The sequence below is a fragment of the Topomyia yanbarensis genome, chromosome 2 (genome assembly GCF_030247195.1).
Source record: "Topomyia yanbarensis strain Yona2022 chromosome 2, ASM3024719v1, whole genome shotgun sequence".
In the NCBI taxonomy this organism is placed as follows: Eukaryota; Metazoa; Arthropoda; class Insecta; order Diptera; family Culicidae; genus Topomyia; species Topomyia yanbarensis.
In genome coordinates this window covers 395,393,648-395,411,882 of record NC_080671.1, presented here as the reverse complement: position 1 = coordinate 395,411,882, position 18,235 = coordinate 395,393,648, and the positions used below count along the sequence as shown (strand labels likewise).

The 18,235-nt window shown below is 36.6% G+C and overlaps 1 protein-coding gene across 2 annotated transcripts in view; it reads left to right on the top strand.

The window, feature by feature from the left end:
* The window catches only part of LOC131684849 (uncharacterized), a 732,442-nt gene extending 729,103 nt beyond the window's left edge, over positions 1–3,339 (top strand). For both annotated transcript variants that reach the window (XM_058968063.1, XM_058968064.1), the window contains one exon: positions 3,205–3,339. In XM_058968063.1, the coding sequence (XP_058824046.1) occupies positions 3,205–3,238 (34 nt within the window). In that variant the 3' untranslated portion in view covers positions 3,239–3,339. The remainder of the gene's footprint in view (positions 1–3,204) is intronic.
* The last annotated feature ends 14,896 nt before the right edge of the window (positions 3,340–18,235 follow it).

Sequence of the window (18,235 nt, the reverse complement as noted above, 5' to 3'; positions counted from 1 at the left end):
TAACAGATCCACTAGTATCTTCTGCGCAGCGCGAGATGAAAAGGTATACTTAAACATTCTGAATAACAATTCGATAAGGAATGAAAAGGAGTGTCAAATTGAAAAAAAAATTACGTAATCATGACAAAAAATCAGAAAGATTCACGAGGACATCAATTATCAATGCTTGTTCACGCATGATAAGGAACGAGTCAAAAATGAATCTTTTTTCTGTCTACGTGGTATACGAACGACTCCTGACGCAGGTTGTCTGGTTAAATTAAACAATGACTGTAAAATGGGGTAAATTTGTTGAAACCAATCAATTTAAAATAATACTGCCATTATGAAAACTACAAAAATTGCACAACTTCCATTTCACACTCTGGCGACGACGAGGGCACCGAAGAATTCATTCACAATACACGTTCTTCAAGATTTTTTCCGCAGTTTCATGGTTTTTCCCATCATTTGCCACTTCCTCATTGTCTTACCTGAATGGCGTTGATAGATTCCTTTTATTATTTGAGTTATTAATTTTTAGATACTATTAGTGCTTGTGATCTGGCTGTCGTTTGCAAAGTATGTCGAAACAGAAAGTCGAGTTCGAGAACGGAATGTAGACCCACGGGCTTTGGTTTGCTTTGCGCCTACCGTGAACAAATAAGTATCGAAGGTCTCAAATTCTTTCAAGTCGATGTTGACGTTTCGATTTCATCTCACCAATACCCGGCACTGACTTTGCGCCAAATAGACGGAAAATCCAAAAATGAGACACTACTTATGTTTACAACTAAACCCATAGTCACGAGTAGAGAAGTGCTCCATGCTATATTTCAGCGTGAAGAGTGCGAGAGGTCAAGTATAGTTTTAAACACAAGGAATGTTCCATTTTTGTATTAAGCGTGCATCTGATGCCAAGTCAGGTATTGTCGAAATGAAAATTTCTTTAAATATTAATAGAAGCTAAGTAACATCTGCTTGGAAAGTATTTAGACTAAATTCAGGCATTCTTTACTGCTCACAAAGGCAACAAAAGGTCAACCAATGCACTTGACTGTAGTCCTACTACACTAATAACCTCAAATTGCACAGTTGTATATAAACAAAATGTCGTACGTAGATCTGTCACCAACCTGTTTGGACGACTCAGTACGAAAGAAAGTTGACAAATGTTCAAAGCCAAGCTAATCCCGTGTTGATTTTCAATTATTTGAAGGTTTGTCATGATGCTAAAAAGCCAAGCAATAAAAAGAAATGCGGTCGCCCACCAAAACTAAGTGCCAGAACAAAGAAAAATGTGCTGTCAGGTGCAAAAAACAGGTTGACAATCAACACACAAACAGGCACGAAATTTTGATATTTCAAGCTTAACTGTCTACTATATTTTGTAGAAAAACCACGTAATTTATCATAAGCGTAAGCGAACACTAGAATATACGGCGAAACAACTCGAAAAATATACCATTTTGCTACCGTACACTACACCGTAAACACACTTCCTAGAATGCAAAACCTATCATTTTAGATGATGAAGCGAATTTTACATTTTTGTATCGTAAATTAATTGCAAACGATGGCTATAATGCTAGTAGTTTTCGGTCCGATATCCCGCTTCTACGTTTATTCCATTTTGGGTGAAATTCATGGACGTGACGGAAGTCTGTTTCAGACGTGTTTCATTCAAGCGAATTTTTATGATTGTGTCGCAGAAGTTTAAAGGGGTTATATATTTCTAATCTGACCTAAAACTAAAAATCATTTAGAACATTTCCACATGTTCATAGTTCGAACGTTTCAATGAGCGACTGGTCTACCGAGAGCATCGATCTTGTGTTAGTTTTTTCGCAATCAACATGATTTCCCAGACCAAAAATTCATAAAAAATTAAAGGTTAAGAACGCCGGCAAGTCACTTTAAGTAATAACGCCTAATCGATAGCTTTAACCTTAGATTGCCCTTTCCGTCGGTATGTACGTCTCTCAATTTACTTTCAACCCACAACATTTGTTTTCATAACACGCAGACAGCCCGTGTTCTGTGTTCCTATAGCATCTCACGGCCAAGCCAAAGACAAATTCTCGCGTGACACTAATTGCCGAGCCGTGCCCTCCGTTGATTGTGTCTACTCCCAAGCTACCAAGCTTGTCTTGTCTATAGGGATGTGGGTTGCTATCACTGTCAGTTCACTGCCACCCAAGAATTTCGTTCGACACGCCGCGCTCTGATCGATTTCCAGTGGGAGTCAATTATTTATTGATGTATCTAACCGTGTGGGACGGTCTGCAAAAGAAGGTGCAAGGTCGAACCTTGGTGCAGCGCGATCGGTGGCTGGGAACCAGCCGGTGGGTCGAGGGATCCAGGTATCATGTTGTATTCATTTGTTTTTCAACCGGCGACAGAGATACCGGCGGAATGAAGGGATAAATAGTGGTTTGTGCAAATAATCGACGTCCTGCCGGACGTGGGAACTAATTATGTAGTTTAATGGAGCTAGTTTGTTGAGTTTGCCATGTCCTGTATGGTTTGCGCGCACGTCAGCCCTCACGGGATGAATCCCGATGGCTAGGCTAGTTCTCGGGCGGTACGGACTGCTTTTATTCAAGTGCGATAGAGTAGTTAATTTACCGGCTTATGTCAACAAGTGCTTCCGGTTGTGTAGGTTCAGCTTAATTTAAATCACATCAACTAGTTTGTTGGGCTGCGGTGGCACAATTTGTTACAGTGGTTGCAAATATTTGTTCGCGGCGCAGGAGAGAATAGGTTGAGTTGGAAACTATTTAAATCCACCCAACGGTGTGACTCTGGCTTTTATCCTTCATATGAGTTAAAGGTTAATTTGGAGAAAAAAAATGAACGAAACTTTCCTAACATTACATTGACAAATATTGAAAATTGCGCGTAGCGTTAAAAAAATTGAGATCTGCATCATAACTAAAAAATTATTGGACCAACAAAACAAAGCCTTAATACTGCTTTTCGTAGCGTAACTCGATCTACTGTTTCAGCAAACCTTGCAGCCGATTCTTAAAGTACAGGACAGTTTCAGGGCTAGTGTTACGATCCTACTGACTATTAATAATACTTCCAGACAGGGACTTGAACATACAACGAGTAATTTATGATACCAATAGTTGAGCAGTTTCAATGCATTTCTTATTTAGGATAGCTAAAAAAAGTACACTATCGATGCTAATATCCTTTTTATCTGCTTCTCCCCTACAGGCTCCTCAACGCACCAACGGTAACTAGAATCTGACTACGGTATTACCTGGAGCAACTGTTTGGCGATCGCTGGCGGAAAGCGAGACCGAACACGCGAAACCGCACACAAGTTGACCCTAGCGACGCCGGGGGCAGCAGCTACAACTGCCAGCAACTACAACAACAACAACAACAGCTACAGCAGCAGCAACAGCAGCCACCACAGCTAGAGCAGCAAGACAGTGGCAGTAGTAGGGAGGGCCTTAGGATCAGTATGGTTCACAGGTTGCACAGCATTACGGGCAGTAGTGTCCTAAGTGGAAGTGGAGGCAGTGGCGGTAGTGGGGTCAATGACGATTCCGGCGGTTGTGGGAACGGTGGAAACGGTGGAGCAAGTACGACGGCTACGGCCGGCAGTAGCAGTTGCAGTAGCGGGACCCCGGCTAGTAACATCGACGGTGGTGGTGGGGGCACCGGCGCGGGAGATGGAGGTTCCGGCTGGAGAAGACGCAGATCACGAATAACCTACGACCGGGAGCAGGGGGTGAGGTTCTACCGGGGAACCGAAACGACCGACAGCAACGATTGTGATTGTGAAGATATTTGAAGGCGACGGCGGTGGTGGGCGGATTGAGTCTTCGGCGGTGAGCAAAGAAAACGAATCAACTGTGAGAAAATCAAAGCTGTGAACATTAAGTTACGTGCAAAGATTTATATTATCGGATATCCTATCTGTCTTGACGTTCCAGTGGAAATACAACGGAAGTTACATCAACAGCCGCTGGTGGGCGGGAGGTAGTTGAAACCGCTGTTCCCCTTAGAAAGTAAGAACCAGACCATAGTGATTGTAAAGGAAGATAGAAACTATAGCTCTTAGATAAACGGTAAAAAGTCCTTCACAAAACTGAAGGTTAAAATGGGCAACAGGTGCACAGAAGGCAAAAACGAAACACACACACAAAAATCGAAACTAACTTAGTCATTAGTGCTCGGCGTAAGTACACATTTTCATATTACTAATTTAAGGGAACCTTTCGTAAGTCGATTTTATAACATCACTCTCCTATAGTACTAGCCAGCAGGTAGGAGCTGTGAGTTCTGAACAGATGAAAACCAAAAATAACACAATCTACATCGGTACCGTTTCGGTTGCCTAACCTATGAAAGGTCACGTTTGAGTTCGTGCAAAAGCAAACGCAGATTCGACCTTTCGCACCTTAGCATTCCGAGCTTACTCGAGAGTGGTTTAATCGGGGGGAGGGGAGCGGGAGATTCAATACATGCTCAATTGATTCGAACAAAAGAATAACCTGGTGAAAGGAAGCTGCTATCCCAAGATTTCCATCAGATGCCACTGACCACAATGACCGGAAAACATCGATGAAGCAGGATGGTAAGAATGGTACGGATGTTGGTACTGGTCGGTCTTCCGAATCCCTTTCCTTTTCGCCGGAAACCACTCCTATCGTGTAATTTTTCGGTTGGAATGTTTCGATGTTTACTGAATGAAATTTGAGATTCATTGGGGATACAGGTAACGATGATGAAATTAAGTTAGTAAATAGCTCTTCGTTTAAAGGGAAAGGTTCATCGTTGAAAATGCTTTATATGGAAAATCGCTCGTTATTTTATGATGTATGTAGGAAATATTAATTATTCGCTAGAATAAAAAAGCGGATCAGCTGTGATTACTGATTTTTTTTTTAATATTAATGTAATGAAGATCGATCGCAATAGGCGGCTCCAGCCCGCTGACAAAGGGAGAAAAGGTAGGCACTCCGGGGGACCGAGTCTTCTTCCGACAGATAATGTCCTCCATCTTGAGGGTTCGGTGAATCAAGGTATGGGAGCAGTGATATTATCGGCTGCGTCACACAAACTCGTTCCGTCCTTGTTATCGAACAGCTTTTCAACACTTCCTTCTTCTTCATCATCATCTTCGCCGGAAGGCCTTTTTCGCTCCACGCTCAGGGATGCCAGGATCCGGTAAACTGTACTCACGGGCACGTTTTTGTCTCGAAAGTGGTCTACCATAAACTTTTTTTTCACGATGACGATGCGTTTCGTAAAACCGTACAACACACTCGCGGAGTGCTGTGCTTGCTGTTTCGACGCCATCTTCGATTGAACTGACAGCACCCGAGCGAAAAGAAACATGCCATCCATTTCTAAGGAGTCCAGAGAGCAATTGTGTTGGAGAGAAAATAATTACGTTCTTTACTTTAATTGCAGAAAGGCATTGAAATCATTCTCATTTTTTATTGAACATCCGTTAGTATCTTTGCACAAACATTCCCAACTCAAATTCTCAACCTTCTGAAGTATGAGGAACCAAAAGGTAAAGGTTATCCTAAACCTATTGTATTTCATAACATTATTTACAAACAATGGTATTCATTGGTATTTGTAATGCACACTTGATCTTACTTGAAGTGCCTGTATGTTTCATATTAGGACATATCTTAGGACAACTGATCTTTTTTTCATTCATCAACGTTCTCTGTCTGACGTACTTCATGATGATATCGTTAATATTTTTTTTTTAAATGACCATGGTTATATCGAATTGTTTGTCCAGTTTGCTTGGGTTCGGTCTGATATGGTTGCTATAATTGTTTAGAGCAAAACAATTGTCACCTGCTTTACTGCCCATTAGGGCATCGCAAAAAAAAATTTTTTTTTTGAGATCTCAAAGGCCCCCCCTCTCATATTGTGACAAATGTGAAAGTAAGCTCAGATGCCAAATTTCACATCATTTGGACAGTTTTAGACCCCCGCCCACTTCGCTTGAATTTTTTTGAAATTGGTACTATGGGAAAATATGGAGGAAAAATACATTAAATGCTATAACTTTTGAAGTAGCAATCAGAAAATTTCAATTTATACCTCTTTTGAAAGGAAATAATCATAGTATTTGAATTAAGATATTTTTGATTCTAGGAAAATACGGGAAAGTGGGGTACTGGGTCATTTTGGAACCAAAATCCCATATTTTTAAAGATTTTTCTGCTCCGTGATGCAAATCGTACATATTTTGTAGTTTTTCTAATGTGAGAAAATCTCAGAAATCGAACGGAACCCTTTTGACCTTAGTCCGAATACGAGAAGTTGGGGTTATTGGGCTTTTTGTCATTCATATTAAATTTTATTATTTTCTTAGGTATATATATATATTAGGTATATATATATATATATATATATATATATATATATATATATATATATATATATATATATATATATATATATATATATATATATATATATATATATATATATATATATATATATATATATATATATATATATATATATATATATATATATATATATATATATATATATATATATATATATATATATATATATATATATATATATATATATATATATATATATATATATATATATATATATATATATATATATATATATATATATATATATATATATATATATATATATATATATATATATATATATATATATATATATATATATATATATATATATATATATATATATATATATATATATATATATATATATATATATATATATATATATATATATATATATATATATATATATATATATATATATATATATATATATATATATATATATATATATATTAGGTATATATATATATATATATATTCTCCAATCAATTTTCATAAAATGTAACTTTTTGAACGTGTAAAATTCTGAGGAATAAAACAAAAACGTTAAACTCATTTTTTTCATTACTTGTCCTAATACCTCAACTTCCCCTATTTATCCAGAAATAAAACTTTTCTCATGTGATCCCTAAGCATATTTTACACTAAAAGTAGTAAATTAAATAAGAATTTTGTTGTTAAATGGAGTTAATATGTGCGATTTTATGATAAAAATGTGAAATCGACACTATATGTCAGATAATTTGATGTTTCTGAATTTTACCAGTAACGAATCTATTTTTGTTATAATCCTAAGGATTTTCCACGTTCAGGCATGGTTTATTAAAATTGAGTGAAGAATAATAGAGATATATTCACGAGAAAATAATGAAGTTTAATATGAATGACAAAAGGCCATTTAACCCCAACTTCTCGTATTCGGACAAAGGTCAAAAAGGCTCCGATCGATTTTTGAGATTTTTTACATTAGAAAAACTACAAAATATGTATGACTTGTATAACGGAGCAGAAAAATCATTAAAAATAGGGGATTTTGGGGCCAGTATCCCACTTTCCCGTAATTTCCTAGAAACATTATTTCCTTTCAAAAGAGGTATAAATTGTAATTTTCTGATTGCTACTTCAAAAGTTATAGCATTTAATGTATTTTTTCTCCATATTTTCGCATAGTACCAATTTCAAAACATTTCAAGCGAAGTGGGCGGGGGTCTAAAATTGTCCAAATGATGTGAAATTTGGCATCTGAGCTTGCTTTGACATTTGTCACAATATGAGACGGGGAGCCTTCGAGAATTCAAAAAAATAGCTTTTATGTTGTGCGTAGGTAAAAGAAACATAACTCATATTCCTGCTGTGGAATTTGTATGTATAAAATTGAAAGTTCGAACGTGGTCCTACTTCCGAGCAACATTGCGGAGGTTAATTATAATTGGAATTTGGCCAATCATGCAAAGAACTCGGTAGTGAGATCATCTTAAAGTATAACCAAAAAGACTTTACTTTACGTATTCTGATCACATCGCTGAGTATGATGGTTTTAAGATCAAGATCTTCGGGAACGTAACAAAATCGTATATATGAGTACCCGATCTCGCACTACTACCAAAACGGGAGCTGTTAAGCATGGAGTGCCGAGGCAAAGTGACTGACTGACCTAACGAACTCAGATATCAGCTACTATCATAACTCAGACTACGCTTTGTATGTATGAAGGCCAGATCACAACCTGCCTGTACTAAAAACAGACGGTACTCCTAGGGAAATCTGACTCAGCTGCTTCTAAGATTAGTTCATTAACAGCAATCGAAACAAGCAAACAGTATCAACTGTCTGTTGCACAACCAACGCGCACTGAGCAAACCATTGGAGATATGTATTAAAATACATTTTTTCTACTTCCCACTGAAGAAGTTAAACCAACAAAAGTGATTCTAAATTGGAAAAAACTAATCTAGGGAATTCAATAGGCAATGTTTAATTTTGTTTGCTGTTCATAGTTCTTATCGCTGCCCTTTCCATAGTTTTCAATTTTTCGGTTTTCAACAAAGTTTGAAGCCAATCTTTTTTGAAACGGATCAAATTCCAAAAAAAGATTTGCGGACTAAATTGAAACAAGAAAAGTTGAAAAATTTAGAAAGTGGATTCAGTGCGAAACCGATAAGGAATTATTTCTTACAAGCTAACAGATTTTAAAACTAAAACTAGCCTAATCTTCAAGATTGTGCCTAGTATCACCAAATCAACAGCCAGCACCACTAGCAGAAAAGCATATGATTAGGAAAACGAATACACAATCATAAGTCACAGCGCTAGGAGCAAACAAGAACATTCGAAATACAACGATAATAACGAGGACGTATACGATTAAGAAGGAAATGGCAACTCTCAAGTTTTAATTATCAATGCAGTAAATGAGTCCACGTCAATCAAATAGATCATAATGCAAAGTGGAAAACTTCGTACACCAAAACCAACAAACACAACCCAACCTTCGTTTCTGTTTTTCTTTCATTTTTACAAATAGAAAAAAAAACCTACCCACTGCTCAATTTAGCTGTATACGCATACAGCTAAATTGAGCAGTGGGTAGGTTTTTTTCTATTTGTAAAAATGAAAGAAAAAAGAAACGAAAGTTGGGTTGTGTTTGTTGGTTGTTGCCGTTTAGGTGTTTCGAGCGAATTTTTGCAGTAGTGTTCGGTTTATAATCCTCCATAATTTTTTCCGGCAATCGCAATATTTTGATACAAGAGAAATTTTTCAAAAGGGCGTAAACCTTTATGCGAGTATTACGCTCAAAAATTTTTTCTTCTATTACCCTATTTTAAACAGCAATACTTTCTGACAAAGAGTTACAGGGAATGAGCACACAAAAAATATAACCTAAAAATGTTGTATCATTTTCCATAAAAATAAAAATTTATTTTAAAAATATAAGTTGCAAAAAATAATTTTTTGATTTTTTTTATATTTTGTCACCAAATAACCAAAGAGAAAAGAAACATTACCAATATAATTGATTGATGAAGAACTTATCGGCAAAAAAGGTTTTCTAGCGATATATTTATACATGTTTTTAAATTTAATACTAATTGATATACAAAACCGTAATTTGTAACAAAATATGATTCTAAGTATCATTACAAATCATAATGCATTTGGAATTTTGCACCATCAAAAACAATTAATTCGTGTAATTATGCCCTTTTTAAAAGTTATTGGCGTATCCCCATCATAAAATATCAACAATCTAATGTTTATCTTAGACGCAAAAGAAACTTTTTCAGTATATTTCAATCATGGAAAAGTTTTCAATAAAAAGTTCATCTAACAACTTTTGACATATTTCTGTAGGACATACTATTTGCAGCCCAAAATACAATTTACATTTTGAATATAATTCTAAATGCCATTTCAAATCAAAATGCTAATAACAAAAAAATTCTGAAATGCAGTAATTTAAAAAAATGTTTTTGCCAGCAATTAAAATTTTTAACATATTTTTTTTGATTTTGTGGAAAGGGATACAACATTTTTTCCAGTGTAAATTTTCTCGTATAGAAGTATTCATTCCCTGGAACTGGTGCTCAGATAGTTTTGTTGTAATACGGTAATCGAACAACTTTTTTCGAAAATGCTACATGTAGAAACTTTTACGCCCTTTTATAAAAACCTCTTGTGTCAAAAAATCTTACTAACTGAGGAAAATGTTTTGGTGAAACGGTGAAACGTGTAAAATTTCATCGGAATCTAAGATTTCAAAGATTTTTGGACGGATCTTCGTGGAATTCCACGTCTTGAGGTTCACGACATCAAGTTAAATAAATGTACAGTAGCGGACATAAAAAATGCACCAAGCCTGTATTTTGCTTTCATATCAATTTATCTCTGTATTTAAAATACAGTTTAATAAAAGTGTCATGGAAATTCATGACGGTTTTAATGACTAATCTTAAGGTGTACAATAATTCATCTGATTTCAATATCTGATCAAGTTGTCGTTAAAGCCGCCATGCGGTTTCAAAACCAAGGTGGACAAAGAAAAACACTAAACTGCAAAATTAAAAAAAATAAAATTTTACCGTAAGTTATTTCAGAATTCCATCATTTAAGCTTAGTACTTATTTTGTAGCCATTTGATTTGATTACTGTTGCGCAGCGAGCTAGCATAGAATTAAACAGAGTTGTAAGACGATCAATTGGTTTTTTCATCAATTCTTGCACGATTTCTTCCATGGGATCGTCCGGATTCTTAAACGCACGAGCTAGAATTCGTTACTCGAGTTCCTTCCATAAGTACTCGATCAGATTAATGCCCGTTGATTGTGATGGCAACTCTAAAACAGACACTTTTGGGTTAGGAAACGTTGACTTGACCAACCTTCGGATATGTTTGGGGTAGTTATTTTGCTGAAAAATCCACATATCTTCCATGTTTTTGACGGCATATGGATGCATTGTGATCTCCAACAGATCATTACAAACCGAAGTAGTCATGTTGTATTTCGACGTATTAGTCCAACTTCGTATCATGAATTTTAATTAAATTACTTGCGAAATTTGCGGCTTCGTCGCTTCAGAATCCGACATTAACTTAGTGACAGGACTAAACTAGCACCGGATTAACACTAGCTCCAAAAACGAAAACATTGTTTGTGTTACATAGCAAACCCATAGTCCCGCTAAAATCGATTAACCAAATGTTTATTGATGATACTCTATGTCATTGGCAATATAACTGTCAGTCAACTTTCTGAAAAAATAACCGAAAAAAAAACCGAAAAGAAACTGATGAATACCGACGTTTGACGCTATTTTGAAGGTCATCATGGCGATTTTCGGTTTTGCAATATTCTCGATAACTTGAGCATTTTTAGAATGGGGTTGACAAGTAGATGATGAATATGGATGTTTGACGCCATACTGTTATCCAATATGTCGACTCCCAGTGGAACAATATTCGCGGTAACCTTAACAATATGGACATTTTTTAAATCGAGCTGGATGAGCATATAATAAGAATTGATATTTGAAACAATTTGGAAATCCAAGATGGCAACTTCCGGTTGATCAATATTCTCGATAACCCTAACAGTGTGTGTATTTTTGAAACATACTTGATAAGTAGATGATGCAAATCAATGTTTGGGGCCACTCTGAAACGCAAGACGGTGACATCCGGTTGAGCAACATTCTAGTCAAGCTTAACAATACGGATAGCTTAGGAATGGACTTGACAAGTAGATGATGTAATTTGATGTTTGGTGACATATTGGAATCGAAGATGGCGACTCCCTTTTGAGCAATATTCTCGATAACCTTAACGAGATGGATACCTTTGGAACGGACATGACGAGTAGATGATGTAAATTGATGCATGACGCCATTTTCAAATCCAAGATGGCGACATCTAGTTGGGCAAAATTTGCTATAACCCTAATAACAAGTATTTTTGGAACAGGTTGACCAGTAAATGACGAAATTTGATGAGTGACGTCATTTTGAAATCCAAGATGGCTACTTCCGGTTGAGAAAAAAATTCTATATGACCCTATCATTATGGGTATTTCAAGAACGGGCTTGACGAGTAGATGGTGGAAACCGACGACGAGTTAATGACGGAAATCAATGTTTGGCGTCATTTTGAAATCCAAGATGGGGACTTCCAGTTGAACTATAATTTCGATAACCATAACAATATCGGTATTATTGAAACAAATTAGACGAGTAAATGATAAAAACTGATGTTTGGCGCTATTTTGAAATCCAAGATGGCTACTCCCAGTTGGTCAAAATTCTTTTGAACACTAATAATATGGGTACAGTGAAGACCCGATTGATTAGCCCTTTAATGTATTTTAGGCTGACAAAATGTGGATATTGACAAAATCGGGACATATTATTATAAATCGATGCTATTGAATTATTACGTACTTTTTATGTGTACAAAAGCTCGACCTGCCAATTGTGATGTACGATGGAATAGGTCAGGAAAATTTATCTCAAACCTCAAACACCAACTGTTCACTGTTGTTTTGAGCTCAATTTAAGGACTCCTCGATTGGAATTTTTGAATCAAGATCTCAACGCTTTGTACATTTTTAAGAAATTTGGCATACACAAAACTAAAAGCTGCATGTTCAAACCCAGTTCATAAAGTCCCAGAAAGGCCATTTTGGACAAAATTTGTTTTTTTTTTAAATTACACCAGATCTCGACGTTTCATGATATTCAAAGAAAATTGGTATAAAAAATACGAATTCGATTGTTAATTGTTCTAGTGATGCGATTCAAGTTCATAATTTCAAGACCTTAGTCATAATTTTCGCTATATCTTTGCGCATTATCGTGACATTTGATTTTTGAGCTTTCTATCAGATTTTTACGCGCAATAATGTGTCAAAATGAATTGAACCATGAAAGTGTAATCGAACGGCGGGATCTTATGGTTTTGTGAACTGTTTCACAAAACGAATGGAAGATTGTGAACAATATACTGTCAATCAGGAATCAATTCACGAAGCAAAATTTTATCCGCATAAATCCGTGCACGACAAGTTATCAACACAATGCTCTGAGTGATTTGAACTATGAAAGTGAAAATGATTAGGGATAGCTTCTGAATACGCGAACTTATTGGATTCATGAACAATATTCTGAATTTTATTAAATAATTCACGAAAAAATATTTGTGAACTAATAAACACTCACGAAGACCAAATTATGATCAAGATGTGATGAATCCAAAAACTATGGTATAGATATACAGGTTACAACTGCATCTCGATGTCATTGACAGAAGTTTTTTTTGCACATCGCATCGGTGGGGATATCGGCAGGCACGGGAACAGACAGCGGAGTAGCGAAAAAAAGGAAAATGAAACAACAAGGATGTGATAGTCAAGCTGGAAGCTGGCCCGAAGTTGTTACAAAATGCCGTGTAATGTGATAAGGAAAACACTTGGAAACCTGCGGTTTTGTACAGAATATTTAAGATTCTTTTCTTTCTTTCTGTTACAAATGCTTCCATGAGAATGCAATCATCAACCATGCGTTTCCATAATTTTCCCATCCAATGTGAACGCATGGTACTTTACCGTTTTCTTTTGACACTATTCACGGTTAAAACTAATTGTTGCTCGTCAGCACAATCAGCACCTTATCTTCCTTTCAATACAAACAATGCAACACGATTCTGTTGTGGCAGACAGTTTTATTGCAAACTTAGAGAATTACTTCGAACTTGTGCCATTAAACTTTAATTACATCTTCGGCTTCTAATAGATCTCTGCTGGATCAGTTGGGAATCCCTTTGAAACGAAATTGGTTTCGAGAATAGTCGAAGCTGCATCTCGAACAGTTTATTTCCAATAGATGATCGAACACCCTGCGGCTTCTTCACCTTGTAAAAGTTTGAGGGAAACGCATGGTGTTTTGTTACTTTAAAACCTTGTACGTACTACATACAGTGTCGGACAAAACATTACAACCATCTAAAAAACTTCAAATTTCGCCACTTTCTATTTTTTCTTCCGTTGAATATTTATTTAGTTTATTTTTTTCCTTTTTTGTTAACGACTAAGAGTGAGTCAATTTTCCTTTTTTTCTTTTTTTATGATTTATCGACATTCAATTAGCAAGGGACTGGAAAATGAAGTATATTTTTTAATATTAAGTGCCATAGTACTCAAAGGAGAGCAAGGGGTTAAAGGAAGAAAGTTTTAGAAAAGCGTGGATAGGGTCATATGAGCAAGCTTAGAGTCTACCGGCGACTACCCTTTCTCTGCTACCGTAGGAGTCAGTTTCTTTTGGCATTGGAAATGCGAATCACCTGAGTCTACGGTATGTCCAGACGAGCGTAAAGTAACTTGTAACTTCATGCTGTCGGAACCGACAAAAAGTTAAGTCACGGTAAACTTCTTTAGTTTATTTTTATTCAGTTCAATTCATTTGTTAGTGTTTGTATGAGTAACATGAAAAGAGTACATATGGGCCATTCCATGTCAGATTTCCAACCCAAGTTTAAATTTCTTCGAAAAATTTTACTTGCATTTTATAACGAAAAGTAATAGACATGCGTTTTTTTCTTGAAGGAATAGCATATTTTCATTAAGTTATGATTTTTAAAATTTCGAAGCTTTTAAAATTAAACATTTTTCACTCTTTAATAACTCGGAAACTATTCGAGGTATATAAAAATGCTATAGAAGAAATGCAGCGTTAACCGAAATTTTTTCTTATATGTATTTTCATTTTGTTATTTAACTTTCCTAAGTTCTTTAAATTTCCTTAAGTCGGACACATTTCTTCCATTTTCTTTTTTTTTCTCAACGGATTACACCACTGCAACATTTTTAAAAAATCGAAATTGCAGGTGACAATAATTCCTAAATGTTATAATTGCCAATTCTGCTACAACGCCTCTTATGTGAACCCCGAGCGCACTGAAAACTGTAACTGCGTTTTTCTCGAAACCACATTTTTGGAGCTGGCCGGAAACGCAACTCGAACTAATGATTGTCAATGGCTTTGAAATTTTTACAGTATATTCAGAATTAATTTCTCCAGCGAAGTAAGTACGATTTTCTTTTTTTAATGGTTAGTTATTTTTAAACCAACAATTTTGTGTCGATTTTTATGACATTTTTAGCGTTTTTTCACTAAAAAGCGCCATTTCGAGAAAAATCAAAATATCGAAAAAAAATCCTACGTACGTCGCTTGCTATTATTAAAAGAAAGCACAAAAACTTTAAAAATTACGGGAGATAAGTTTCCGGCCGTTGACCCTTTTCAAAAAGAGGTGTCTACGGGTAAATACTGCACAGCCATCTTGTGACAAAATCACTTGAAAAAATTATTTTTTGTGCTTCACAACGAAGGATGCAAAATGCCTACCTTTTCTACGGCTGTAATATTTCTTCCTACATTCTCATTTCTCATACGACGCTGCTGTCGTTCGCTAGTGCAGGACACCCAGCGCTGTACGGCAGCCTGTAAGGAAAGCAGTCACATGACAAAAAATACTGCTCCCAGTACAGCCACCAGACGCGAGCGGTACAGCTTCTCTTTCCTTATTTTACACTTTTTAATATTTTTAATCTATTTCATATTTTTAATCACAAACGACGACAATGAATGCGGTTCATTCACGCTACGACCGGCATCAACGCTTTCGTGTGCGTGCCTCCCCTTTTACTATGCAAAGAAAAGTGTACAAAGAGAGAGAGCAAACTTTACTACGCCACCGAGCAGTCGTAGTACAGCAGCAAACCAAAAATGTATTTTACTGCTGTATGGAAATGTGTACTCGGTTTGGCTACCGTTCTGGCAAGAGCAGTAGTGATGCATCGCTGTAGCGGGCTGTACGGCTTGTGCAAATGTAAATGTACCGGAAAAAATGTAGTTTACCGGTACCATTCGCATCCCTGTTCACAACTAGTACTAAAAATACAATCACCTCTTCGTTGTGCCTAGAAAAATTCCCGAAATATGTCTATTTTTTCGTGTTCTACGGTGATTCCCTTAAGTGCTCAAAGCGAAAATTTGTTTTACGATTTTCAAGACAAGACAACAAGGAACCTCTTGTTTAATGTAAAGATTTATTTATACATTCAATATGTACAAAAAAACAGGCGTAGACGACCAACCATTTCCACGCCGAGCAGCGCCACGGTGGACATGATAACTCATGATAAAATTGTCTAAAATAGGAAATACAGTAGGATTTATAAAGCTAAGACTTGTAGTTCTTCGATGAACAAAAAAAAAATAGGAAAAAGTTTGAATTGCGGAAAATGACATCGATTAAACTCATATTTTAATGAAACATTCGCTCACTGTTCTTCAAAAAAAGAGTTTCAACGCCGCGAAGTGCTTAGTGTGGAAGTTTCCCGGCGACTTAACTTTTTGTCGATTCCGACAGCATGAAGTACAAAGTTACTTTACGCTAGTCCGGACATGCCACAGACTAAGGTAATTCGCATTTCAAATGCCAAAATATCCTAACTCCTGCGGTAGAAAACAACAGGTTAAAGTCGCCGGGAAACTCTAAGATTGCTCACATGACCCCTATGCCATGCTTTTCTAAACATGCTTCCTTCAACTCCTTGCTCTCCCTTGAGTACTATGGTTCTTAATATTGAAGAATTTTGCTAACTAAAAGCCGATAAAACAGTTTAAAATAGACTCAAAAGGTCGTTAATAAAAATGGTAAAAAAACTAAAAGCTTCAATAGATTGGATTTCTTATAATAGCTCAGAACATTTACATTTACAGCAACAACAAAATTACTCAATTTTTTTTACAACCCCATTCTCCGACCAGTAACCATCATCAGTAACACCATTATCTGGCATTTCATAAAAATTAAATCATCATACGTTCCATCCCATCCCCATATGCCGCACTACAACACAAGGCTCCACGTGTAATCGATTTAACTCAGTCCTTCCCAGAAGGGACCGACCGCCAGACCTTCGCAAAACCATCCTCATCGAGAAAGTCATTCCGTCTGACAACAACAACAACAAACAGAAAAATTCTCTCGAGTAATACATCCAAATATTAAATATTCAAACCTTTCCAACCGAATCTAGATTTCCGGTGTTAGTTTCTAGCAGCTATCAGCAACAGCGAACGGTGCGAAAGAACGGAAATGCAAAGCAACAAGGTCGATAGTTCAGCTCAGTGAATGTAATCCGAACAAAGCTAGAACAAAACAAACAAACCGAGGTACGAACTGGTTGGCGCCAGCAGGCTAGGCCCGGTCGGTTGAAGAAGACCCCAGCTCATCGAGCCCTTTATCACACAATCGGACACATTTCAGCCTTAATTGTGTGATATATGATGATGCGGGGAGTTTTCTTAACCAGAACAAAACAGAAGCTTTCCCGTTCCTCCCAACCAACCACGATCCCTTCCTCGCGGGGCAGAATAACGATAGCCATACACGCCGCACCACACACCGTTGCGTTCCGTTCCGTTTCCGAACGGTGAACGAGAGTGCACTTCCCAGCTCGTTCCATTATTCACGAATACGAACGGGTTTTCTCCAGAGCAGTAAGCAAAAAGTGATTCGTACGTAAGTGAAATTCAGTTTGTGCTGTGTTGTAGGTAATGTTAAATAGAATTCCCCGAAACAAACTAGTGACTAGCGAGAAAGAAGCAGAGCAGCAGAGAAAGGGAAAGAAAACATGCAAAATTAAAGCGCACTAAAGCAGAACGAAGGGAACTTTTCCGAAAAGTTTTTCAACGAGTAGTAACTGACTAAAAGAGGAGTCGTCATGGTTTGACAAACCAGACAGATCAGCAAAGAAAATCAAACGCTTTAATAAAAACAAAAAAAACAAAATGACTAGTCGAATAAGGTAAGCTACTATAGCGATGTAAGTAAAGACTTTAAGAAATTAAATTTTACCTCTCTGTTCCATCAATTCACCCCGCAGTTCAAGGCGACATAGTTTCAATTGCGAGTTATGTTTTAAAATTTCAGAAAATAGACAATAAAATGATGGGTATAAATGCCTCAGAAAACGCTATCCTTTATTGGTTGTGCGCCACTTTTCCGAGTTAGTCTCTTTTGTTCCAATTATTTGCTCATGGCAAAATTCTTCGCCAATTATTTAGCGAACTCATTCCTGGTGGTGAGCAGCCGATATGCTGCACGGAGCGGAACGCGACGAATATTGTATTTACAACTAATAGAATTAGTTCAACATTCCACTGTGTTCACTCGTGAAAGTCTTCACTAGGGGGTAAAAATGTCCTAATTATGCAGACAATGTGCAGCTCTGGAAATAGTTCGCTACCGTGCGCTGGGGCTGGGATTTCTGCTTGTGCAACGAATTAAAGCGATTGCACGGGAACAAAGAGCA